The sequence below is a fragment of the Boleophthalmus pectinirostris genome, unplaced genomic scaffold, assembly GCF_026225935.1.
Source record: "Boleophthalmus pectinirostris isolate CB_2022bp ecotype Guang Dong unplaced genomic scaffold, ASM2622593v1 HiC_scaffold_18, whole genome shotgun sequence".
In the NCBI taxonomy this organism is placed as follows: Eukaryota; Metazoa; Chordata; class Actinopteri; order Gobiiformes; family Gobiidae; genus Boleophthalmus; species Boleophthalmus pectinirostris.
Window position 1 is genome coordinate 17,699,578 of NW_026571133.1, and position 27,400 is coordinate 17,726,977.

At 37.6% G+C, this 27,400-nt stretch overlaps 1 protein-coding gene across 1 annotated transcript; it reads right to left on the reverse strand.

The window, feature by feature from the left end:
* Positions 1–374: 374 nt before the first annotated feature.
* Positions 375–27,026, reverse strand: LOC129408956 (chemokine-like protein TAFA-2). The gene is made up of 5 exons (XM_055153885.1): positions 26,924–27,026; positions 12,291–12,446; positions 8,677–8,801; positions 5,979–6,035; positions 375–509 (listed from the first exon to the last, which is right to left on the reverse strand). The coding sequence occupies exons 1-4, from the start codon at positions 27,024–27,026 to the stop codon at positions 6,006–6,008; spliced, it is 414 nt and encodes a 137-aa protein (XP_055009860.1). The 3' UTR covers positions 375–509; positions 5,979–6,005.
* Positions 27,027–27,400: the final 374 nt, after the last annotated feature.

Consider the following 27,400-nt stretch of genomic DNA (forward strand, 5'->3'; position numbering starts at 1 on the left):
AAATGATCAGTAATAATTTAGGTCCTACCATTTACATTTTTTCCTTGGGCACAGGGCTTTTGTCTTCTGTATAGTAAAAGAAACAGAATGGCTGAACGAGCTAGACTGAATTATAAAGAGACAAGCTGACCTATGATAAAGTCAAATTCCCAACCTGCTGTTCACTCTATAGAAACCTAATCTTTTAGAGGAAACCTTTCCAAAGGAGATGTAATTTCTCTTAAAATGTACAGAAAGGCAGAGTCCCCATTGTATTCCACTTCAAGCAGTAGATTGTGAGAAAATCCCCCATCCGGTATAAGGCTAAGTATGAGCAGTCAGACGTGCTGATTGGTCAGTTCTTTCAATAGCTGCTTTTCAGGTTCATGTCCAGAGGGTTGTTTGTCACGAAGCATTCATCATTATGTCCAAAATATTAGTTATGTTCCATAGAACTTGAGTCTCTATTTACAGAAAGGTCCACTGTATCACTTTCTTCTCTTGTGATGATCCAAGCAACAACACTTTACCTAAAAAAAATAAAAATAAACAGGTGTTAAAACAAGGTGAAAGCTATCAGTGTTTTGTTATATTTTTCTCAGCCATCTGGCAAGCTTTTCATGTTCATCTGGCAGCAATATTAAATTTGACTAATTTGTAACTAATTTAAACCAACATATTAATTATCCTAAAAGGGAAAATACAATTATCCATTGAGAGACCTGGTTTTCCTGTAAGCTGTATGTGCAGCTTTACTGTAGGTTCCACAACTGATAGTGCTACTTTTTCTTGTAATAAATGTAAAGAAAATTTAAGCAGCTAAATTATGCATCTAATTATCAAGCATTTTAAAAGTTGCAAACAAAGCAAGTCTGTGTTTGTAGTGATGATGTCATGTGGTAATACAGGAAGTGCTCCACTGTGTTTTAAACTCCATACACTTTCACTGCAATCATTTGGAGAATTTCAGCCTGGAAATGCCAATCTCTACTGAACTAAAAGTAAAAGGTAGTTTTTTTATTTGAAAACTACCGCTTCAAGACATTACATGATGGAACATAGCATTTTGAGTTTTCGAGATGTAGACAGACCCATAATAAAGGGTTACTCAAACATGTGTGAATTAAACAAAATACAACTCCATGTTGTTTTTGGTGAGGTAACGACATAATAACATGGCTTAAAGCTCACAAGGGTCAATTTTGCGTAATATAGGACCTTTATCAGAAATGTGTGTAAGGGGACATTTAAACTACTGTCTCATTTCAGATAAAAGTAGCTAATGCTAATTGAACCAGATTTTATATTTACTGACGCAAACCAAGGTGAATTAATTTAATTTACCTTTCTGAGGTAAAAACCTAGACTATAACTTAGATTATTGTATACATCTGAAATTATTCCTTCATTAAATTAAATTTAAGGCTGACTGAACAAATGCCTTCAAATGTAACCTTACAGTAACTCAAATGAACAAATAAAAAAATCCAGCTGCTCGCCCGCCCACAACTCCCAACCTGTCATAGTTGTTGGCAAAGTAACCACAAAAGCTGATGTATAATTCAAGCCTCTTTTTGTTTCCTCGGTTTGCTTCTTTTTGCTTAGTGCTCAAAAGTAACTAATTATGTTTGAAAGGAAAATATGAATAGAGGAATATAAAGCACTACTGGCGTCCCCAAGAGGTTACAAAGAAACAGAGAGCATGTTGGGAACTTCTCCTTGTGTGAGTGGTAACTTCTTGCAATACCTCCCCACAGAATACAATTGTAGAAATGCATTTTATCCTTTAACAGTGGTAATAATAACAGATCAAACACAAAACAGTGTCAATCTACGGTGGCATAAAATGATCTGTCCTTTGAATGTACAAAGCATAATAGTAATATTAAGTAAACATACAGTACAGTTGAACACCCTTAAAGGACCTGTATTACGCAAAACTGACTGTGTGAGCTTTAAGCCATGTTATAACATTGTTACTTCCTCAAAAGCATATCAGGAGTTGTGTTTTGTTTCGTTCACACATGTTTGAGTACGCCTTTATTATTAATCTGCATCTCCAAACTTCATAAAGCTCTGTTCCACCTTGTGACATCACGAAGTATAGTTTTTCAAGTTTACTCTTTATTCAGTGGAGATTGGCAATTCTAGGCCTGAAATATTCCAAATGAGTCTAGTGAAGGTGTATGGAGTTTAAAAACACAGTGGAGCACATCATGTTTTCCGTTTGAGAAAAAAACTTTTGTATGTTAAACCTATGTGAATGAAATAAAACACTAGCCTGATTCATTAGCCAGTTTCACTTCGTAGAAATCGTCTGACCTCGCAGTGTTAGAACTCGTTCGCTTCATGGTAAGCAGGTGTCATTTAACCAACAGCTACTATTTGGTCGTGACGTATGTAATGCGCCGCTAATGGGGCCAACTGATATATTAAGCTTTTCCCAAATCCCGTAGGAAGAAGGGCAATAACATCTTTCCCCTTGATGAAATTCACCAAACATTCTCTTTGTTCCGGCTTTAAATCCTCGATCTTGAGAATCGTTGACAACACTGAATATATCACTCTTCGCTGATTGGCTGGTGCCCGAACTTGCACTTCCTGGGGTTTTTGCAAACCGTCTATTGTATTTTGATTCCTGACCTAGTTGCTAGGGAGAAATGAAATTGAGTGGAGGCACTAGGTGGCACCAGCCTGGCTAATAAAACACAACTCTAGGTATGTTTTTGATGAGGAAACAACATTATTACATGGATCGGAAAATCGCACAGTGGGCTCTTTAAATAGTCTACTCTTTGTTCTTCACATTTGGCCCCTCATTTTCACTGGTCCAGGGTACATGTGCAAGTCACAAAACTTTGTCACTGTAACTGCCGCTCCTGTAACTACAACAACTACAGGCTATTACTGCTAATGTACCTGCTACAATGAACCAAGTCTGGAATGATCAATATACAATTTCCATACACTTGAAGCTGAACTATTACAGTGAAAGAATTCAATCCTGTGTATCTTCAAGGACCATGCAAACCCATTGTGTGTGGGAGTACAGATCTATCAGTGAGATTGGCATGCAGCTGGTTTGTCTGGTCCACTTGTGAGCTGTCAGACGGGGATCACCTCTTTTCTCCTTCAGCTTAAATTGCCTGTCATCTCTCCCAAGTGTTTGACTGCCAGACACTCCAAAAACGCTCGCCCCCAAAAGTACAATGTGCATGGGACTCGTTTATACTTTTATAACCATGTCCGCTATCGATTTCAACCATCTGTCACATCCCATTCAGTGTGGGGAAACCCTCTGCAAACTCATAAGACAACATTATCACTGGAAAACTTTGAAAAGAGAAGAGACAGTTGAGAAAAAACACGCAAATATAAATGCATGATATTGGCATTTGTTGTGTGAGGGTGTAAGCTCTGCTGCAGTGCACATTGTCATATAAATCATTCTCAATTATGCACCAAGCACATTCAAAGCAAAACACTCTCAAAACCATTAGGGGTAAGGCTTTACAAGAAAAAACAGGAAATTCGCACCAGCGTGGGCTAAACAGATTACATAAATTTAGCAGCGCAATAATTTTGAGCCTTTATAGAGTCATTTACTCTGGGAGCTGTCTGTGTGATTAATGAGGCACTAATGTGAGAATAATTCAACTTTGGAAAGACAAAGAGAGGAGCAGCTTCTTGTCAAAAGTGAAAAAAGTGATTTTGAGTTAAGAGGATGCTAGTAGTTCTTTAAAGGTGCATTATGTACAGTAACTTTTCTGGTGAGTGGTCCATCACCTGCTTCTCTCCACAGAGATTTTATTGTTTGGTCTGGAATGTCCCACAGTATAGCATTAAACTTATCTATGTAGCAGCTTAGATGTCTTTTGCTGCTCATTTCAAAAACACAAATTACTGTTAGTGTGGCTGCCAGTCCACAAACCTGTAATTTGGCTGCTTTTCTTCATGAACATGCAAGTTTAATATGGTACTGTGGAACATTTCAGGCAAAGTAATAACATATCCATGGAGACAAGCAGGTTTCACCAGAATAAGGTCCATAGTGCATAGTCCATAGTGCATAGTCCATAGCTTTTTAATTCACACCTGCCCCATAAGATAGAAAATTGGTTAAAGAAGGCTGGAACAAGGGTGTTGGCTAAATTGGATCCTGACAAGTGCTAATTTAACTGGGACTGGTTTCCATTCAGAGTGTGGAAGATTCTCGCAGCAGGTGCAGAGTTTGTGCTTGTGGAGCTGAGCCGTGTAATTGGCAAACCATGGGCTTTCTCTGTGCTGTGTTTTCAGTGTCTAAGTATGGTGTTCAGAGAGTGGTGGTGATGGTGTATTTTTAGAGGCAGCTGTAAAATTGCAAAAAAAAAAAAAGAAAAGAAAAGAAAAAAAAAGATTGCACTAATTTAGTTCCAATGAAATTATGAAAGTGTGAAAACATATGAGTTTGAGGATTATATTTTGCAAGTGTGAATTTAAAATTTGATTTTCTGTAAAAGGCAAAAGTGTTCAAGTGCTGTGGGGGAGGTTTGACTCTGGATATTTCAATGTGTTCCCTTGAGATACTGAAGTTGCAGTTGAACAAGTTATTAAGTACTCAGTTTTGTTACTTAAGTAAAAATGCAGATACAGAGGCAAAAAGTTACTCAACTGCATCACATTAAAAGATCTTAAGTAAAAGTATTACAGTACATGTTTAAAAGTGTACTTTAAAAGTAAAAAGTAAATGCATTTCACACAGATTCTGATTAAGGGTTGTTAATTTGTTAAAGTATTAAATGTAGTGATACTGATTGGAAATGATAAAGTCAACAGTGCCAAAATGAATCAATTTCTTAATTTTCTTATGAATTTTGTGTATTTATTTTTGTTTGCTGAAAGCCGAGGCTTGAACTCAAAAGCTTTAGTCAGGACATTACCACAAACATGGTAAAAATAACCCCTAAAATCAAATGAAAAGTACTTTTTGGTTTTCAGTCCAGTTAAAAAAATGTAGTGGAAAGTTTTGGTACCTACTCTTAAACAAATGGAAGTAGCAGTTTCCATTTTAAAATACAGATACCTAAAATTTTGAAACTACTGTTTGATTCAATGCCCAAATACAATGGCACATTACCATCAACAGGAGCAGTGTTCTAGGTTTTCAAAGAAGTAAATGTGCATCTCTTTTATTTTTAAGTTTACAGTGCTTCCTGTTTACTCAGTCGCCACAAGTTCAGTCATGCATTGGAACTGAAAATGAATAAAGCTGTCACTCACATGTTTGAATTAGACACTAATGGGCCATTTTACTTGAACAACACTGACAATGATAACCAGCAAATGAACAGATACCTGATATTATTCAATATGTCAGAAAATGTTGTCTCCAAGCTAACAGCAAAGTTTCTCAAAAACAGACTATGAATAAAAGTTATCTGATGTGACTAAAATGGTTTCATAAGAGGCACCATACAAGCGTCATGACATTATTACATTTGAGTTGAGTGGTTACATAAGCCGACACGCTGTTTGACTGTCAGACTGATCCCCAACCAGCCTTTTGTCCTGGTACATCACGTTTGACATATTCATTTGTTCATAGTATTAAGAATGAAATAAAGTTAGATTATCTTAAAATGCTGTATGCAAAAGGAAAGTGTGCATTTGATAACACAACTTAATTTTTAATGTAACTGTATCTTGTTGGACTTTTATGTGGTAAAATCATAGACCACTTTTCTGAGTTGAGATAGGATTTTAAAAGTTTTCCCCTATCAACTGTAGTGATATGTGTGCGAAAATAGTAACATATTTACACTTCTTTGGACTGTCTCATAAGTATTCAAATATGTTAATAAATTCAGAACAATGCTGTTCATCTTCTTCAAACCAAACAACTGCCTACCAAACTTCAATATTGGATGTGCTTATCTCTATAATAGGAGGCAAGATTGTAATGATATTTGGTAATATATAATAGCTTTTCACTGTTCATTTATTAAAAATAATCTGATTACCTGAAATCCACAGTGTAATCTCTGGCGTTACCATAGTTGGTCTCTGTCTGCAGAAATCTGTACCAACAAGAAGAAAAATGTTATTTGTAGCAACATGTTTAATCAAGGTCACAACAAAAATTAGTAATTAACACAAATCAATTGCCAGACATGATGCTGAAATGACTCAAAGGTAAAAAAAACAAAACAAGAAAAGATATATATACCACCATTTTGAGGTCCCGACTCGTCTCCAGATCAATAGCTTTGGCTCCAGAAAGGTGTGGTGCGGACAGTTTTAATAATTAAACACGCCCAAAGCAAGACTCAAGTCTACACCTCGTCATAACACACTAAAGACTACAGGGGCTCGCCTTACAATGTTAAAAGCAGGTAATTGGAGTGAGTAATTGGACGGTTTAGAGGCTCAAAGTGGCAACCCATTGATCAGTGCTCCCCGGGGCTCAGACACAGAGGAGGGCTGCTTTTGGAGGGAAGAGGGGCCAGTGACCTTGGGCAGACTCAGGTCTAAGTTCAGATCCACAGGTCAGAGCACTTACCACTTACTTAGTGTGTGTGTTTATCATCAGAGCACAAGAAATTTAAATGTGAGATGGAAATGTATTTTTTTTTCATTCACTATTTACTTATTTTATGATTACAATCATCCCTTGCTATATCGCGGTTCACCTTTTGCGGTCTCGCTGTTTTGCAGATTTTTTTGTGTGAAATTTTGCATGCTTTTTTTTTTTTTACAGCGTATGAATGCGTATTACGGGCGGGTAACACACGGGTGAGTCAGGACTAAACCAGGTTTAAACCAGGAGTAATCTTGAACTTAAGAGAGACAATCCCGAGCAGAGTGTCTGCAAAAGTGCTCTTACCTCCGTGAGGTGCGGAGCTCTCCGTTGGTCCTTTCTCCTGCGGCCACCTTCAAGCCCAGTGAGCCCAGACAGTGAGTCCTGTTTCAGTTCTGGTTTAGTCCTGGTTTACTCCTGTTTTAGTTCTACTTCAGTCCTGGTTTAGTCCTCCTCTTCAGTTCTGGAATCAGTCCTAGGTTAGTCCTGGGTTAGTCCTGGTTTAGTCTTGGTTCAGTCCGTGGTGTAGGCAGCGTAAAAGTTTGATATAATCTTAGGTTAACAGGTTGGTGCGGTGTTGTACTGCACGGGTGCGGTGTTGTACTGCGCGGGTGCGGTGTTGTACTGCACGGGTGCGGTGTTGTACTGCGCGGGTGCGGTGTTGTACTGCGCGGGTGCGGTGTTGTACTGCGCAGGTGCGGTGTTGTACTGCGCGGGTGTGGTGTTCTACTGCAGGTCTCCAAAAATGGACCCGTGAAGGACTCTGCTCTGTAGGGCTCCATTACGGAATAAATGAATCTTTGGTTCCTTACATAAAGAAGGAGGAAAATAACATAAAGATGACAGCAGCAATAAGTTTTAAGAAGGATGCAAAAAGGGTTGTAATTGTCCTGTGTGCAAAAAGTGTATAAAGAGTGTGGTGAGGAATTTTACAGACTTAAAGGTTGTATGGAGGATTTTTTTTTTTTTTCAAATTGTCATTGAAAGTTTAAATTACCATTACAGAGATGCAGCAGCCTTGTAATTATGACCAAAAAAAAAAAAAAGAATGAAAATCTATCAACTGTGGACATAGTGAGGCCAGATAAAGATCAGCCAATAGAAAACAAGGCTACCTCATTTTCTATTGGCTGTCAGGTTGTCAATCAAACTCCCTACGTTTCTAGTGTAACTGACTCGTCGGCGCGCGGGGATCACGTGGTTTATGCAGTGGTTCTTAGAGGCTTTTTCAAACTGTAGCTTCCTTGCAGTTTGCACAAAGTTTGTTGCGATGGAGGAAGAGAATCGACAACTAGTTCGCCGCAAAAGAAAGTCAGTTTTTGAAATCACTGAAAGAAGAAGCGAAGGGGAAAAGGAGCAATGCCAAACTGCGAACTGCGAAAACTTGCGCGAATGAAGCTGACGAAGGGTCTAAAAACTGACGCGTCAGTCGCTAAAATATTTCTAGACAGGTCACTTCAATGGTAATTCTGAAAGCGCACTGGATGTAAACATGCGTGATTTCTAGAGTAAAGAGGCGGGAGGGGATGTTTCTACTGAGGGAGCTGCTTAAAAAATCCTCTATACAACCTTTAAGACAGATATAATAATTGTAAAATATAAAGTTGATAACTTTGAGGATTTTTGGAACATAACCACCACGATAAACGAGGGACCACTGTATACTTAAGTTGATTTATTTAATATGTGAATTAAGATCATAGACTGCATCAAGAAATGGACTAAAGGAGTGTGATGTCACCCATAGCGTCCTCTCCAGTCAAATTAACCTCATGAGGACAGCAGTTATAAGGGGAAATTTGGAGCCGAGTTCCATTTTAGGAATAGGAATTTATTTTGTAAAATCAATGGAAAGAGCCAGAAGCGCTCCCATGGCCACTTCCTATTACACAGTAGCTAGCGAGATAGTTATGTCCATTTATGTATACAGTATATGGTTAAGATGTACTACAGGGTAATATCCTGACCCACAATTTCTTAAGTATATACTGTAAATTTAAATACTGTGAAAATGATGCTGCAGGATGACATCAGTATTTCTCAACAATGCTCATACTACTTTATTTTCCTTTCTTTATTCAGTTGCTCTATACCCAGCCCCACTGCAGCCTGTGGGCCATTCCCGTATAGGTGAGGCATACCTTGGTAGTTTTGATCTTGTTGCCTGTAGCGCAGCTCCAGCCCTTCAGATCAGGAAGCACTTTGCACTCCTCTCCATCAAGGCACGGATGCATCTGACACCACCACTTCTGTTCCACTATCGAGGCTGGACACACAACAAACAGATTCTGTTTCAAGAGCACAGATTTTCAGATCCACCCACTGTCATATCCTGGTCTTTACATTATATAATGAAGATGCATTATTTATTGTGTTGTTGCGCATGGGTTTGTCTTGCGATTCCAGACAAACTGAGAGCAATAATTGGATTGTGGGGTCATAGGTCAAACTGATTGTGTCCTTTGGGTGTTTGGACACTGAATTATCTGTTTCATTTTACACATGTGACCTCTGCTCTCACATGTCACAACCACAAGATCATTTCATAACCTTGTTTGTAATGTGGTCTCTTGCTGTTGCCAGAGACTTTGGTGATTATCATATCAAACAATTTTGTGTCACCGTGTATTTTAATTACTTATAAAACTTTTTGCAGTTGATGCTAACATTTGGAAAAGATAGAAAAAGAGGACATTTTTGATCGCGTGCTGTCATATTCCATTAGTTTATGAGTGAAATTATTATTTTTATGACCACAAAGGCTGAAAAATGGTAATTGACGGCTTTTAGACAGAATACTGCATAGAATAAAGTGTAGTATTGATGACATTCACAAATGGTTTATTCTATTTTGCTATTTTGATCTAATGATACCACTGACTTTGTTATTTATGATAATCAAAATACTATTACAGTTATTTTCATGGTGATCTAGTCAAAATTATTCTATTATCCAACAATTTAAACCTACATTTTCCCCACTCAGACAGAAACTCCAATTGGTCATCCTTAAGCTTTGAGTGTATATCATAGCAGACATGATTTGAATTTGGCATATTACAGAGGTCATTATGCTCGTTCCACATCCCCCTCCACTGTCATTAGGCTCATATCTAATGAACAGTATGGCCATTACATTCCTCTCATAACAGCACATTCTCACTGCATTAAATTACCCTGAATGAATACTTTACGACATGAGGGGATCCATTCATATCAAGGCGCTGGTAATGGCACCAGGTCAACAGCTAACAGATGGTACTGGTCTAATAAGCTCCATTACAAAGCCTCATAGTGTGGATATTGATAAATAAACAGAGCACAAAGGATACATTGATTTTAAGTAGTATTGACGCTAGAAAAATTAAGCTATAGCAAAGAATAGTGAATGATCTTATATTGACCTTGAACTGTTTATTGATGCTTTGCAGTGACGTCGTGCTGGGGGTGTTCTATAATGCATTTCTATTGGTGAATGTTCAGCAATTTTCATGGACAAAACTGTTTTAAAATCGTCGAAAAAAAATAAGTGTATAACATTATCTAAGTCTCACGATATGATATAGTCACGGTATGAACCTCACGGTATGATATCTATTGCTATATTTTGTGGCGACTAACAAAACTGTTAACATGCTACTTTTTCCCCTTAAAATGCATTGACAAGACTTAATCCAAAGAACTAAGACTTAAAAGTGCTTAGAAGTGTTATTTCTTCTTGTAGTCTACACTGAAATGGAGCAAAGGATCATGGTCTATGTAGTTCCCTCTGTCTTTTTTAGCTATTGCTGCACCATAACTCTTAATTTAAGCAAAGAGACTTGTAATTCAATATATTGTGATGGTCCACCATATTATTTAGAACTGTGACACATGATATCACAATATTTTGGCTATTGTTACATCCCTAAAACTTTCTAAATGGATTTAAACAACACATTTTCAGGAGCCTATGATCAATACGAGATTTCAAGGGCCTATTTAGGTGTTTGATTTTCAACAAAAAGGTGAGAGTGACCAACTGAAAAACTGTAGGTTGATGCTAGCTAGTTTGTGACAGTAATGTGTTATGTGAGACTTGTTTAAGAGCACAGATCATCTCATCTGTTGTAGTTCCAACCAAATCAGCTTTATGATCAGACTGTGTTAAAACAAAGGTCAGATTAAAGTCTAACTTGAGAAACAGACCTTCTAACAGAATAGTACTTTCAGTTAGCTTCACACAGTCAGGGAATGATGATGACATTAGCTGCGAAGTATCAATATTGATGACTACATAACAGTAACAACTAAAGTTCAATGTATAACAATATGAGGACAAGTGTACAATCATAACCATGTGTCAGTATAGGTTTGTCAATGGAATCCCACAGTAATAGTGGCATAATGATGACCTGACTAGGCATTTGTAGAGCCAACAATAGCGTAGTGGGTGGTTATTGTACAATAAAATGAAAAAAAAAACAAAAACTAAAATCTAACTACTAAATAACTACAGGTTGACATCTTGTCAGAAATAAAGAAGAATAAGGAAAAACTTTGTAATATTTCTAGTGAAGATTAAACTTGTTAATCTCCATGGACACAATCGGGTGACACCACCAGGGCAATTTACAGGCCAAATGTATGCAGAGGTGACCCTCCTCACAGTAAGAATGCACTTTTTTCAAGGTATTTTTGAGCAATAATTGAATAAATGCAATATAAGTCTATGCTCTACAAGAGAACACTACAAAGAGAACAATGACATCTCCATGAAGACAAGCTGACAGTCATCCCCACCAGAAAAGTTACGCAGTGCACCTTTAACTTTTGCCAATTCAGAATGATGGTCATGGAATAGTTGCTGTGCCTTTATACCACAGATCTTTTATGCAGATTGTGAATACGAACACCCAGTCAGCGCTCTTTTTGGACACCTTGGTGAGAATTTTGTGGCCGGTCAATTACAACTTCAGATCAATGGAGGTTTTCTCAGATGTCTGGAGCCCCATTTGTCTCCATATAAAGAGGGGGATTGTCTCTCACAGTGTGTGGCTAAAGGTAATCCCTGGCTGTAAAGAGAAAGAATAATTAAAAGGTTAAGTGCTGATCATTTTTCGCTGCAATCACCCGCAGAGCTTTAAACTCCCGCCGGCGGCTCACAGCTCTAATTTGCCCAAAATGTCAATAGGAAAATGTCAGGGAATAGGTCAAACAGGACTGTGCTGGGAGTGCAGCCTGAACCAGAGCAGCTCACACCAAAGAGAGACTCGGACACATTAGCATGCTAAGAGCTCCTGTGGGGCATTGACTTTACAGTGAGCAGTGGACACAGCACATTCATTCATATATCGGTGATTAAAAGAACCTTCAGGGAATCAGATATCACATTACCATTAATTATAGTGGGAATAACTCAAGGAAGTTAAGTGCAGCAACTTTTATAGCAATGGTAAAGGATGTTCTTAGAGATGTGATTATTTCTATGCATTTTTAGATGCTGCTGGATCCTGTATTCCTAACTTAGCCAGTCTTATTCAAAACACAACTCAGAATAAGTTTATATGCCCTGTCTTAGAATAAGGAAACAGAGGTAGTATGGTCGGAAGAGGAGGAGAAATGGAGAGAAGCAGATGAGGTTTGGAAATTCAATACTGCTGAGGAATCCATAAAACAAAGACTATAAAAAGTAAAGTAGCGAAGAGGTGAGGTGCTGCTTGATACTAAAGAAGAACATCAATTTTAAAGATGAAATAGTTGATAAGGCACAAACCGTCTACACATGAGGGTGCAGCTCTGGTCGTGCCGGCCACTTGCCCAGGGAAACAGGAACACTTGACAGTTTGTGAGCGTTCCTCGATCTTGTTTTTGTTGCAGCAGCGATGCAGCGCCACCACTTCACATGTCCCTGTCCGGACCTGATGTGTTGCTGTGGAGAGAGATAGATCACATAAGTGAAAATAGAATTTAAGTGAAAATAGTTTTGTTTTTTTTTGTTTTTTTTTTAAACAATACAATACAATAACAACAACAGACATAATCTAGTGCCATAAGAGTTTATGAAGAAAAAATACCACAAGATTGTGTACACATGAGAAACAATATTTTGTGAAAAATTTTTCACCATATAATTGGACAAAAAGTGGTTCGGTGCTGGTAATATACACTTACTTTAGAAAATGTAGTTTCAAAAAGCAATGCTACAATAACAGCAAATATTACATTAAGTAAATAAAAAAACGGTGAGGCCAAAATTGTGAAAGGGAACAAAATCCCTCTCATCCCTATTTTACAATACCAGGCCCATTTAGAAAGGAGACTAGATCCCCATAGTCAAAAAAACAAAACAAAACAAAACAAAACTGGACTATATATCAGCATAGCTACATTAAACTGTTGCTCATTGTATGATCATAAACTTATAAAAGAGATGACACTGGTCAAAAATATAGGCAGTAAGTGACATTTATACACTACACATTGCATGAGACTGAATTATTCAAATAAAAATAATTTGTACCACTATAGTCTTAACAAAATTTATGGGGTACCCTGTATGTTATGTATAATCAACTCCAAGTTCAAACCGACTGCCAATAGTTATGGCAGAGTCACCCTTATGATTACAGTGTCTTTAGTAATGGGGTACTTAGAGATACTTGGCTTTGAAAAGTATTGCATCTTTTACCACTATACCTAATGTGAGGATGACCCTCTCAGTCAGTCCATGATTATATACACACTCAGATGATCACATAAATTAACCTTGACTTGAGAAGGTTTATAACATGAAGTTTTTATGTTAGAACAGCTTGAACCTCCAACTGCCAGACCTTTTAATGTTCAAACTGAGCATGTGACTAAATAGAAAGAAAATTTGCAGAGGAAGTTTCATCATCACCACTGCCATCTGACACCATCAAGAGTCAATGTCACTTTGGAAGTTGAAAGAGAGGCGCCCACAATGTCACAGTCTGAGTTCACAAGTATTAAGACACTCTTTTTTTCTCTCTGAGAAGCCTGTTTGAAATTCATTATTTAGAACAATAAAGTGCATGATAATAATACTGATCTTTGAAAGGCGTTTCACTTACAGTAAACAATGTATTATGTATTGTTTTTGTTTTTTTTAATTAACCAGGACCATTAAACATCGACAGTATGTTCCATATCCTAATGGCCAGATGCCATGTCAGTGGACTGGGTTGTTGAGGCCTGCCTTCGACCACCAACTGGAGGAAGTGTGTGTGGAAAGGGAAGTCTGGGGCCCCCTGCTCTGCAACCTGGTCCTGAATAAGTTGTAAGAAAATGGATGGATACATAGCTACTTTTTATCCATCCTTGCCATCCTTGAAAAGATATATCAGCAAATATTTTCATATTTCAATTCAAATAAAAGGTCTCTGTGCAATAAAAATATGAAATAAACCATTTATTTCATAGAGTGATTGAGTAGATATGGGTAATAAACTGAAGTGAATTTACACAGTGATGCTCAATACAGAAATGAGTGACATAATTTGAGAGAAACAGAGCAAGTCTATTGGGGCTCAGAAAAGGAGGAGGAGACAACATTGTAGATACAGACATAAAATTTAAGTCTGCATCCAGTGCATGCTCATCAATATAATAAAAAATATAAAATAAAAAATGCGTCCATATACAATTCAGTGGCTGTAGAAAATAAATATATACAGTATATTTACATATACTTTCTCCAAGCAACAAATGAATCCTTCAGGTAAATGAAGAGGCCACTACATCCACCATTAAACAAGTCCATGAGGCTCTGTTTATAATTAATGTGCATTATAAATGTAATTTATAATAAATGCAATTTTGTAATGTAATGTAATTAAATAAATGTAATTAAAATGGATACACTAAATATGGGTAATACACAAGCACTATAGAGCCTGGCATTGATTTTTACTAGATTTGATATAATTCACAGAACAGTTTAAGTAGAGTGCTGCAATACTCAGAACCAGTTTGCAGATTACACCCCATTGTCTGAATTATTTAAAGCCTGCGCCGCTCCATCTTTGTTTTAATTGCATGTGACATTTCGGTGATGCGTCTTTCTGCACAGAGACTCTCCACAGCTGAAGTAAACAGTAAATTTAAAGTGACTGGAGTAGATCTGCTTGCAACTGTCTGTGTACAGTGAAGCGAATGGGCTGGATTCTGTTAATTAGCTTTTCACTTGGGTGCTATGTAATGGTGGATGGCACACTGATGGTAAGTCTATGAAGGCAGGGTGATATTAAAACTGACAAAGACGTACAGCAACGTGAGATCCTCTGGGAAATGGTGGCTATTTTGAAGGTAAATATGATTAAATTGGCTTGGGATAGAAATTAACTCCTATCCCATAACCTTATTAAGGCGAGTCCTATATGTAACTTCCCTAGAGAAAGGTCTGTCACTTGCTCTTTTCCAAGGATCCAAGGACATGTTATTGCTTTCCATGGAATGTTCCACAATCTGGCATTTAACTTATCCATGGAGACAAACAAGTGACAACACCAGGCCATCTTACTAGTTAGGTCTGTAAGGTGCACTGTGCAACTTAACTACTTTTCAGCTTGTCTTCATGATGATGTTATTGTTTTGCATTGGAGGTTCCACAATATGGCATTAAACAAATATATCTTGTATTTATTCAATCATCATCTTCATAGCTACCATAAAACATGCATTATTACCATGAGCGGGCCCTCTCCTCCACAGATCTGATTTGTAATGAGGTGATGTGGTCTGTTTGTCTCCATGGAGCTAGTTAAATTAAATGCCATACTATAGAATATTCCAGGAAAAAACAATAACATCTACAGAGCAGTGACTGAATCTGAACCAAGCCCAATAGGTATTAAGATATTTGTGTCTGAGCCTGACTGAGCCTGACACAATTAAAATCACACTATTTTCATAGACCTATTGACACATGTAGGATATTGTTTGTGTGGAAAATCTGATTTTATCAACCAACTGAAAAAAAGGCATTCAGAACATCAACACAGATGAGCGGAGTGCATCAGTGCACGCACACGGACCAACAAGTGCATGTTGGCCGGGCCCAGTCTTGTCTTATTGTGCTGATGTGTCCGAGTCCGGCCCGAGCCTGCGGGGATCCGATGGGTCCCATCAGACAGATTCCAAGCTCTAATCTACATGGAGTCAAGCAGGGGAGGACCCTCTACAAAGAAAAAGTAAAAATAAAAACTATGCAATGCACTTTAAGCTATTTAAGCTTTAAAGAGTCTATAATAGAATAAATTATTTAAATAAGAAAAAGGGTAAATCAAAATATATTTGATTGGATAACTGAATAAAAGCTGCTTTATTTTATATTTTTATCCTTTTGATTATACGTTCAATTTACTAGTTGTGAGTTGTAAACACAGCTGTTGTAAAACTATGATATATAAAACAAATGTTTAGTTGATTAATCTTTTTTCTGTCCAAATTTCAGCTTAACTAAACAAAGATCATTTAACATGATGGAGTAGGGCCATCACATTATTTGCAGATACCAGTAACCTTCAAAACAATACACATATTTTGTCTCAAGAGCTTTTTTTGGCATAACTTTTCAACATTATTACCTGCTATAATTAATTTTGAGGTCACATTAGTCTTCTGCTTTATGAGGTCAATCCATGTTTGCACATTTAGGCTGTTTTATTGGCTACATAATAGACCAGTAACCTTTCTACTAATGTACAGTTCATCATGCTAATTCCCATTCTAGTCTATTCCCCACTGCTGTATACATCACACAGTAATCCACGGTTTTAACAGTAATTGAAATTGTTGACAAAAGCAAAACAACAGAAACACAAGCTCACTCATCTTCTGTTAGCTGCTCTAGTTCTTCCTCTTACATCAAAACCATCCAGGAAGTCACCCAAAAGATTCAAGCTGCTTACGCATCTCCTGCCTCCGTACACAGGCGATATGAAAGGCAAACACTAAACCAGGGCTGGCTCACAAGAACTGCCAGCCTCTCCCCACGGACCGCCTCTTGGGTTTCTGACTGGATTTGGGACTTGGATGCCGATTCAGCCTTCTACTGCCAGAAAAATAGAGAGGAAAGCATTTCTCTTGGGAAGCAGTCAGTCCGGCAAACTAACAGTGATCCTTCACAAGAACAGGCCGCTGCTGCCAGAGTTCTCTGTAGGGTAGAGGGGTTTTTAGGTTTTAGTTTTCAGTTTTAGGTGAAGTGTGGTGCCAAGAGATAAAGATGAATGGACTAAATTGTGCTAGAAACATGAAATATATTTGACTTCAACTAAAATGCATTTGATCAGATATTCCTACACAAGATGGTGACAACTAGGTTAGAACCTTGTCTTTATTAAATCTGTGAAATGCTCATTGGGATTACAAGACTACTTTATCAATTAGTAGAGCAATATAGAGCAGTGTAGACAAAGGGACAAAGGTTGTATGTAACAGAACCAGCATTCTAGAGCTAAGTTTCTTTTTTTTTTTTCCTTGGAAAGTCTATCCATATCAACCACAAAACGGTCAACAAGGCTGCGCACTATAGATCACTTATGGAGAATATGACCACTTATCACACCCTATTTCTTCATAACTTGATTAAATAAGCACTAATGTCCTGCATTCATGGCTACAGTTGCCATGGCAGTAGATATAAAGAGTGGACTAAACACTAAATTCATCTTGCTTTGAAACTAGAACTACGCCTGTCATGATAGCAAATTTTGAAGCACAATATGCTACAGAGGAATATAATGATAAATGATAATACTGAAACTACCTTATGCCTCTGACACAAAGCAGGATAATCCCAGTAACCCAATCTTAAATATACAGTATCATTAAAAGACCTGAGATGCAACAGCATTAACCAATAATTAGCCATAGAAGTTAATTATTCAGTCCTCTACAGCTGAAATCTTAACATATTACAATTAAACTAACAACAATAAGAAAATGTACACACAACAAATATAGAGCTCAAAACCATATTGTACCAGCTTCCCTACATTATATGATAAGTTGATATAGTAATTATCATGACAGGCCTAGCTCGAACCAGACAGAGACCTCAATTAACATTACCAAGGATAACAACTCTTGGCCTTTACATCATAATTCTTTCAGATATTACAAAAAATGGCAGACAAAAAGAAACAAACTATCCTTTTTCTAGACGCATAATTACCGCGTTCATTTCACAAAAGAGTTCGTACAAACTGAGAGTGAAATTGCCCCACTATGTTGCAGTCAGAAAACAATAACTCTTTCTTTGATGCATTGTTACATCAGACAGCATCTTATTGAAAAAGTGAATGAAGCTTTCTATATAAACAGCCGCCTTTAAAGCAGATCCTGGGCTGCATCTGCAAACAGCTCGGTGTTTACTCAGTGTTTGTTCCTTTTGGAGTAAAACGTGATGAAAGCCTTTTCCTCTGAACTCAAATTACTTTCCTGAAGCTTCTAAACATTTGTCTCTGGAGACAAAGCAGGCTACAAATGATGCATACTTTGTATTGTTCATGACTGTGTAGAGAATGATAATGAACTTATGTGCTGGACTTCTGGGAGATAAAATGATCTTTGAAAATGAGTCTAATTCACACATTATCAGTTATATCAGAAGAGACTGCCTGTAATATTGATGAAGGGTATTTTTTTCTGTTTAACTTGATCATGCACAGACAGCGGGAAATGCAGACTAAGCAAAAGTGTATTATAAAAAGCTAAAAAGTCAAATATGCATTTATTCGATTGCTGGTTTCATGCAGAAGACCAGCTCTTCCCCAGAAAAGTTAATGCATCTTTAAAGGGCCCATATTACTTTATTTTCTGATCCATGTTACAATGTTGTTTCCTCATCAAAAACATACTCAGAGCTGTGTTTCATTCACTCATGTTTAACACACAAATGCTGTATATTTAGGATGAATTCTTCTCTCAAATGGAAAATGCTTGTTTCACCTTGTGATTTCATGTGGTAATACATGATGTGCTCCACTGTGTTTTTAAAATAAACACATCTTAACTATAATCATGTGGATGATTCCATGTGGATGATTCCAACCTCTGCTGAATTAAAGTAAAAGCTGTTAACTTAAAAACACATCACAAGGTAGAACTGAGCATTTTGAGCTTTGGAAATGCAGACATCATAATAATAGAGAATTATTCAACATGTGTGATTGAAACAAACCCAACTCCATGTATATATTTGTATGAGGAGGTAACAGCATTATAACATGGCTTAAGCTCACAAGCGTTCATATTTAAAGGTCCTATATTACATTTTGTGTAATATAGGACCTTTAAATAAGACACTACTTTACCTTAAGTTTTTGTTTTCTTTCTGGACCTGGCCGCTAAAGCTTTGTGCCCAAACAACTGTAAACTTTGAGCTGACCCTGGTCCAGCTCCCCTCTCACTGACATGTCTCTTCAGAATTGGGCTGGAGTTAAATGGTTCTCCTTTGTACAGTGTCAGCTCAAGGCTGAGACATCCTGTGGGATCAGCAACAACCTGAAGGTCAAACTCAGCTCTGTTTACTCGCTGTGAAAATATGAGGCGTAGTGATGTGAAAGGCTCAGGGCTGTAAGGTTTTGTTTTCTGGTGATTCACAGATACCAAAATCACTGTGAGGGCAAAGACAGACTAAAACAAGTAGTAACACCATTCTGACCTTACAAGAATGGTATTGTTGCACATGGTTATTTTAGAAATAAGGAAAACCCCTGGCATTTGTTGGCAATAAAAAGTGACTTATTTAGACCTGTCACAATAACATATTTTCAAATGTGATATTGCTGAAGTAAATATCGATGATAAATGATAATACTGAAACTAATTTATGCCACTGACACAAAAACCAAAGAGCACATTTAAACAACAAACTATTCTATTCTAAATCAGCAATATTGTTAAAAACAATCATGCGCACCAATAAATAAGCTGCTGAATGAAACACTAGTACTTGGTTTGCATCTGTAATAAGTCTTAGAAGTAAATATAGCCAAAAAATAACAAAAAATTTCCCCAGAAATGCAAAGAAAATGAACACATGATAAATACTCACCCCTAAAATATATTGTTCCAGCTTTCATATATAAAAATGTGACAAAAAAGAGACTCCAGATGACAATCAATGAAACTTCCTCTATTGAATCACTCCTGGACAAATGAAGGATACACTGTCTCAAACGGTATCAAAATAATGCAATTGCATGACAGTAAATATCAGTAAAATCTATTTGAACAGTTTCAATGATCGATCAATAGGTCATAGTAACACTCATAACTAATAATTATAACATGACAGGCATTGATTTGAGATGTAAAAATATCTTCCTCAGTGACCTCCAGTTGTGTTTGTGTCATTATCCAATCAAGATATGTACAAAGAACAACACAGAAAAGCCCCAGACAGTCTGGAAACCAACTTCTGTAAAAGTCAGTATACCTCCACACCTCTGTCTAGTTCCTCTTTAGACCACACCAGTGTAAGTAGTGCTGTTTTTCATTTACAGCTGTAGACTCTCAGAGCAAACTGTGTGCAGATCAATGAGTACAGACTTTAATTAAAATAAATCCAATGTCCCGGGGACTTTTGGGACCTATTGCTGTCTCTGTCCTGTTCAATAAGGACAGGCCCACTTGCGGATTTCTCCTCCTGTAAACACCCCGGTAAGAAAAGGGCAAACTCAGACTGGGGATATTTTTACTTCAACAAGGTACATAAATGTGACAGGGAAGAGAAGAGCAGGATGGGCTGCCAAATGCAGGTCTGTAGAGGAAGTGCTTCACAGAATAAATGTGTTTCACAGAATAAAAGTCATGAGAAGACCATAACAGGAATGGAAAAAAAAAAATTCAAATTATGATGTTTTATTGTTTTTTCATCAATATTAATCAAAACATTTCCTAAAATAAAAGGCGACACTTTAAAATAAGGTTCCTTAGTAAAGAATTTATACAGCTATAATAGGCACTAGTCATTTGTTTATAAGCACTTATAAAGCATTATCTATCATTTGTAGATGTTTTATAGTTAATAAGCCAACAAAACATGTTGTGTGAGCATTAATAAGCTGTTTATACTACTATCAACAAACCAAGCCATTCATGGGTTATATCCAATCCCTTAATAAACATGCTTAGTTTGATTATAACAGAATATATTTAAATTAATAAATACATTTACAAAGGCTTTATTACTGTAAAGTTTATAAAGAGGTGTTCCAGTTCCCGAATCTCAAGTATGGACTACTTTTCTAACCATGAATAAACATACTATAAAAAGTAACTTTTTATTTAATGCAAAGTTAGGTCTCAACAAACAAGCCTGTAAATAAGTCACACAGTGTACTTTTGTAACAACTTATATGGAATGTAGGTGAGGAATGAATTAAAACTGTATCGAGAGTATTGGAAATAGCAAAGTCAAGTAGTATACCAGAACATGCATGCCTGTGACTGTTATCAAAAAATAAAACTTAGTGAGCTCTAATTTTGAGTGATGACCCCAAGAAAAAATATTGAAAGATGTCGTGCCATGTCAAAAATCTATTTAAATGGGAACCTTATTCTAAGCGTTACTACCGTTACCTACACTTCTGTAGAGAAACTGGGCATAATAAATGTTATAAAATGTTTTAATGATCTCTTCATGCACAGTGCAGTGTGATGCTGGTTTACATCTTAAAAATGGTGTGTAAAAATGAAACAATGAACAGTTTTAAAGTTAAGTTTTAAAATGGTGTTTAACTGTCTAACTGTCCAGTGTGGATATTATGCATATAACATAACAGCCTATTTTAAACATAAACCATTATAAGGAGTCACCTATATTCCTATTTTCACTCTCATGTGTTCTTGCATAGCAACAGTAACTATGATGTGTCACAGAATTTTGATTCCACAACATCCACAAGAAACTGCCATTTGTGAGCTGGGCTCAGTCGTGTGCACACTTTACGGTCTCTCTGCGTTTCATTGTGGTTACTGCTTTTGTGATGTAGCCTCTTGCCCAAATAAAGGGTCTCTTTCGACCAATCAGAGTAAAGAAGGTTGGGGAGAAAGAGGAACAGGATGCCAGACCTCTTCTGAATTTGGTAAAATGGTCAAGCCTTTAAATCCAGTCCTGTGAAAGTCCTGTGCATTAGTGCTGACTCCTCTCTTTGTTTACAGACTTGGGATGTTATGAACCAGCTCAAAATGAGCAATGTTGTGTTTGAGGCAAGGCAACTCCTCATGTCTCTTGAAGACATCTCTGAGAACTTTCTGTAGGTCACAAACAGTTCTTTATCAAGTCTGTTTGAAATGAATGCACAGCTCATTTGACATGGAGGTGGTACTGGCAGTTGTCCCAGAGGGACAGCCTGTGGCAGCCTCAACATGATGCAGGCTTGTTCACTATGCCATCGTCTGAGCTCAGCATCCCAACTATTGGACTGACCCATCGTGTCCTGGATAGTGTCACTGAAACTCTGGGAAACATGCTCCAGAGAGTGCACTTTTCAGACTGTATTCGGGATGTGCAAAATGTTATGAAGAGGATTCATCAAATATTTCCTCATGATGGACTGGAGGAGCAATGGAATCCTTCAGCCCCAGCCTGCTGGAGACCATCACTGACCTCACTGTAGAAGAGATCTGTGCTCTCTTCCCTCCTGAACCCAAGGAGCATGAAAACCCCAGCACCTGGAGTCTGCTGCCCCTGCTCTTCCTCCTCCTGAGGACATCATCCAAGAAGCCTTGGAGGAACCAACAGTCCTCACCCTCAATGTAACTTCAGACCTGCTCAGAGAGACTGTCCTCCCTGAGGTAGTGTTCTCTGAAGAACTGTGTGATCCACAGTCTGAGAAGCTCACTCCTGCCAAACCCCCTGCTCCTGAGAATATCCCAGTACCAGAGCTCGAGGAGATCCCAGAACTCGAGGAGATCCCAAAGACTTGAGGAGATCCCAGAACTCAAGACTCTTCCAAGATTTGAGCATATTTTCTGTACTCCCTGTACTTGAGACCCTCCCAGGACTCGAGCAGATCCCTGGACTCAAGACCCTTCCAAGATTCGAGAAGATTCCTGGACTCGAGACCCCCTAAGGAATCAAGCAGATCCCTGGACTCGAGATCCTCCCAGGAATCAGAAAGATCCCTGTAATCAAGATCCTCCCAGAACTTGATACACTCACTGGACTAGAGCAGATCTCTGGACTCAAGACCTTCCCAGGTCTCGAACAAATTACTAATTTATTATTTAATTATCGCGTTAATTGCGATTAATTAATTACAGTCATATTTAGCGTGTTATGTTTTTTAATCGCGTTAATCTCATTTTTAATCTCTAACTTTACTGTTTCTGTATGCGAGTTGCTTTATTATAAAACCTGTTTTTATGTGTTGTTGGGACAACAACACACACACACAAAACATTTATAATTTTTTTTATTTTGGTAATTCCACTCATTGCCGGAAACCCACACAGAACGCGCACAGTAAGAGCGATGTAAACGTCATGTTAACGTTGGCAGCGTCAATCGCAAAATGGACGAGGTCGAAGAGCCAGTAGAACAGAGTCAGCAGTGCACAGGTAAAAACGCATTCGTGTCTTGGAAATTATTCTCCCGACGTGAAATATAAAAGAAAATAAAAAATATAAAATCGCCTACAACTTAAATGTCACTGGTGAAAACAACCTGCATAGGCTCATTTTGTCTGCACTACTGTCCTATAGTGACCTGTGACACGAGGGGACACGCACACAAACACACACAAACACAAACACACACAAACACAAACACACACCTTAATCATCGTCATCAACCTGAAAACGCGCGGACCATGTTTCCTTCCGTACTTACTGCGCGGACACCACTGTCCTCCCGCGCGCCGCGTACGTTTTCTCGCGTACGCTGCGTAAACCGCGCTTCCTCCTGTGCGCCTCTAAACCAGAACTAACACCAAGACTAAAACCGGGACTAACCCAGTCCAGGACTAAACCAGGACTAAACCAGGACTAAACCAGAACTAAAGCCAGAACTAAAACTAGGTCTAAACCAGGACTAAACCAGGACTAAACCAGAACTAAAACCAGGTCTAAACCAGGACTAAACCAGGACTAAACCAGAACTAAAACCAGAACTAAAACCAGGTCAAAACCAGGTCTAAACCAGGACTAAACCAGGACTAAACCAGAACTAAAACCAGGTCTAAACCAGGTCTAAACCAGGACTAAACTAGGACTAAACCAGAACTAAAACCAGAACTAAAACCAGGCCTAAACCAGAACTAATACCAGGACTAAAACCAGGACTAACCCATTCCAGGACTAAACTAGGACTAAAGTAGGACTAAAGCAGATCTAAACCAGGACTAAAACCAGTGATCTCATATATAAAGCATTTCTCTATCAATAATATTTTTAATATGGTTAAGGAAAGACTGGACTTTTTATTGTCTTTAAGTAGACAAAAGTTATTATGTTCAGATTTCCTCGTCTTTGCTACTTTACAGCAAACAGTTTCTTATTCATGGAGACTTGGGCTCAACAGCCAATTTGAAGAGAACAAACAAGAACAACATTTGCAGGATGCGGTTGCTACATTCATGTAGTTTTAAAAAGCATGACAATATCAAGTAATCCAACTACATTTTGGGATATGTAATCTGTAATCTGTAGCGGAATACATTTTAAAAGTAACCTTCCCAACACTGCAGATTAGTAACAGTAATAATAATGATGATACTGTGGAGTGTAAGTGACTGCATCTGTTAAACGTTTGTTAAACAATAAATGACTTTATAAAGTCACTTTTTTTTGTTCCTATATCAGTCTTTTGATCTGCCACAATAATGTAATAATGAATTTAAATGAAAATACCTCAAATTGAAGGATTTTCTCAGCAGGTGAGGTTGAGATTAAAAAGAGATTAATTTGATTAATTAATTACAGATCATAATTAATTAATCTCTCATATATATATATATATATATATATATATATAAAGCATATAACACTATGTTCCGAACTAGGGTTGAACTTTCTATTTCCATGGTCACCCAGGTGACGTGATGACACTAAAAAGTTGCATAGCATTGCTTTAATTAAATACAGTCAAAATAAAGATGAAAACCATATGTATATATACATCTTCTGAGCGAGAGTAAATTACCTTTTTGCTCAATTGAGAAATAAAAAGACATTTTCAGTTTTATGGTTACATTTTATCCTTTGAATGATAACAGGTTTAAAGCAACAGAAATAACACTCGGGGGAAATTAAAAGATGCTAGTCCATCAAAATCTATTCTGATCCCTGTGTCTTTGGGATGATGAGCTCTGAGTGTGGATGTCCGCCAATCAAGGACATCAAGATGCTGTCTAATTGGTCAACAGAGGTGTTGCCCATCACGCTTACAAATGAAGGCTTCCCTCTTCAGTGCACTGTAGTTGTTGTATATCACCAATTACCTGCCGCTGGTATTGTCAGCGGGACTTCTGAGATGAAACGCCTCTTATACGTGTTGCTGACTTGACATAATTGTCCTCCCTGGGCTTTAAATATGGGCAAGTCCACTATAATATACTTCTGCCTACACTGACAGGTTTACATTGCTGCCACGCCACCATTTCACATATTATATTGTTTTACATGCTTATCACATAGAGCATGCATCCGATGTATTTGAGCTAAATTTGTCTTTCCCCAGTACAGATGCATTGTATAAGAAGCTCTTGAGGTAAAAATAAAGCAGTTGTTTTCTGTCAGTATCATAGACTTTAGGCCTATATATAAAATGGACATAGCCAACCTGCTAGAAAGTGAACATGGGTGCGCTTCTGGTTCCCTTGACTCTGTTTCGAATTGACTTCACAATTGGAAACCCCTCTCTCTGTAACTGCTGCAGTAACCTGCTCTGCAAGATCCTGGTGTTTTCATTTCGCCACTTTGTCTGCTAATAAATTCCTATTCCAAATATGGACCTGGCTCCAAATTTGCTCCTGTAATTGCTAGCATTGTGAGCTTCACTTGACTGGAGCTGAAAAGTCACATTCCTTTAGTCCACTTCTTTATAATTAGATACAGACCATAGACTAAAGTGTTTTATTTTCCGATAGTCTGAAAGTGTGCTGCTAGCATGCTAATTGTTGCCAAGTTTACTGTCACCGTAAACACCATCCTCATCTCCAAAAGTTCAGAGACATTTATAAACTCATCATGGGGAATAATTAAGATGCTCAGAATGTATACGGTATAAGGTTTTAAGAACATAAAAATCAGATACAACTTAAATTAAAGTTGCAAAATCTTGGCTTTCAACTGTTTCCAATAGCTGGTCTATGGATGTACAAGGTTAACCTTTACTAACTTACTAACACATTGAACAACTCTGATTTGATTTTGTAAAGGGATGCTGTATCTTTTCAGCCATATTTTACTAGAATATGCTTTTTATGAACTCCCAACAAACCAATGGACTATGTCTTTTGAATCAACATATGACTATTTGTGAAACTTCATCCTTCCTTTTTATACCACAGACAGATGAGTCTTTTTGCAAACACACAGAGGATAGTTCTATAGGGTGTGCTGCTGAATAGATGGAGGAGCCTCCGAGGGCCCTCCAGCTTCCCACACAGCCCTGAGCGTTCCTTGTGTGCATGGCTACAGTACAATATTGACATGCAGCAGATGTCGTTGAACTTGTGTCTGTATAAAGTTCACTCAGCAACAGAAATTGCTCTGAAGTTTTTATGATGTTTACCTGTAATAAAAGGGACTTTCTCTGGGAGCTACAGTTTATGTCTGGAGCAGTTTTTCAGTGATAAAAGCAGAGCGTTTTGTGACTCAAACAAAATGACAAAACATAAATTTCCTCTCTCTTCTCACTCACTTGGGGCATACATCTGCACATTTCAATTAAAATGACCAATACACCACATTTAGCATTCAGAGACAGGGCTTTATAATGATAATTTTCAGGTAAAATCTTTTTCCTCTATGCAGAAAAGGAGACAGATTATGCTAAATAGATTTCATTTGAGCTTTTAACCATGTTGTACCAAAAAAATATTTTAATTGATTCATGCACATTTGAGTAATTCTGTATTGTACCTGCTCAGAATATATCTACTTTCCCCTACCTCCTATCTCCTCCCACATTTCTGCACTGGGTTGAGATTATTCAAGGAAAAAAAAATGTCTCACAGTCAAACACACAAATAAAGGTGAAATGCCACTACAAAAGGTTGGGGGATCTCATTTCTGAACAGGAATTCAATAGTCCTATTTCTATTACTAAGACATTTAGAGCAGTATTATGATTAACACTGAACAAACTGTAAAATTTATGTTATAACTACTAGAAAAGTATAATGTCTTTTTTAATATATGCTTACTCACCTAAGGAGCCCTCTGTTGGCAGCAGCATGTCCCATAGGCAGACCACCAGCACCATGACAAGAACAGCCCCTCTGCTTCTGCTCTGAGCGTACCTCTCACTCATCCTGCATGAAAAACAAGAAAAAAATAATTATTACAACATTAATTTATTTCCCCATTGGACAGCTCTTGGTACATACTGCAGAGGAGCTGGCATCCCCTTCTTTGGACTAAATGTCCCTTCACAAACTAATAGCTGGGCTCATTTCACTGTGTATTTATCTAGAATTAGACAGCCTTATCTTGTCCCTACACAAAACAAACTACAGCTGCGTCGGTGTAAAAGATCTTTATCTCCAAATCCTGTCTACTCACAACCGCCTCTTGCTCACTAAATGTAATGCGGAAAAAGAGCACTGACATCCACAGGTCTGCCAGATAAAGTTTTCTCTATGTAGGCCTGTCACGATAACAAATTTTGAAGTGTGGTATATTGCT

Coding starts and splice junctions, on each gene's coding strand:
- LOC129408956 (XM_055153885.1), bottom strand. CDS start 27,026: ATGAGTGAGAGGTACGCTCAGAGCAGAAGCAGAGGGGCTGTTCTTGTC. Junction 12,447..26,923: donor GCCAACAGAGGGCTCCTTAG/GTGAGTAAGCAT, acceptor CTCTCTCCACAG/CAACACATCAGGTCCGGACA. Junction 8,802..12,290: donor TGCACCCTCATGTGTAGACG/GTTTGTGCCTTA, acceptor TTGTGTGTCCAG/CCTCGATAGTGGAACAGAAG.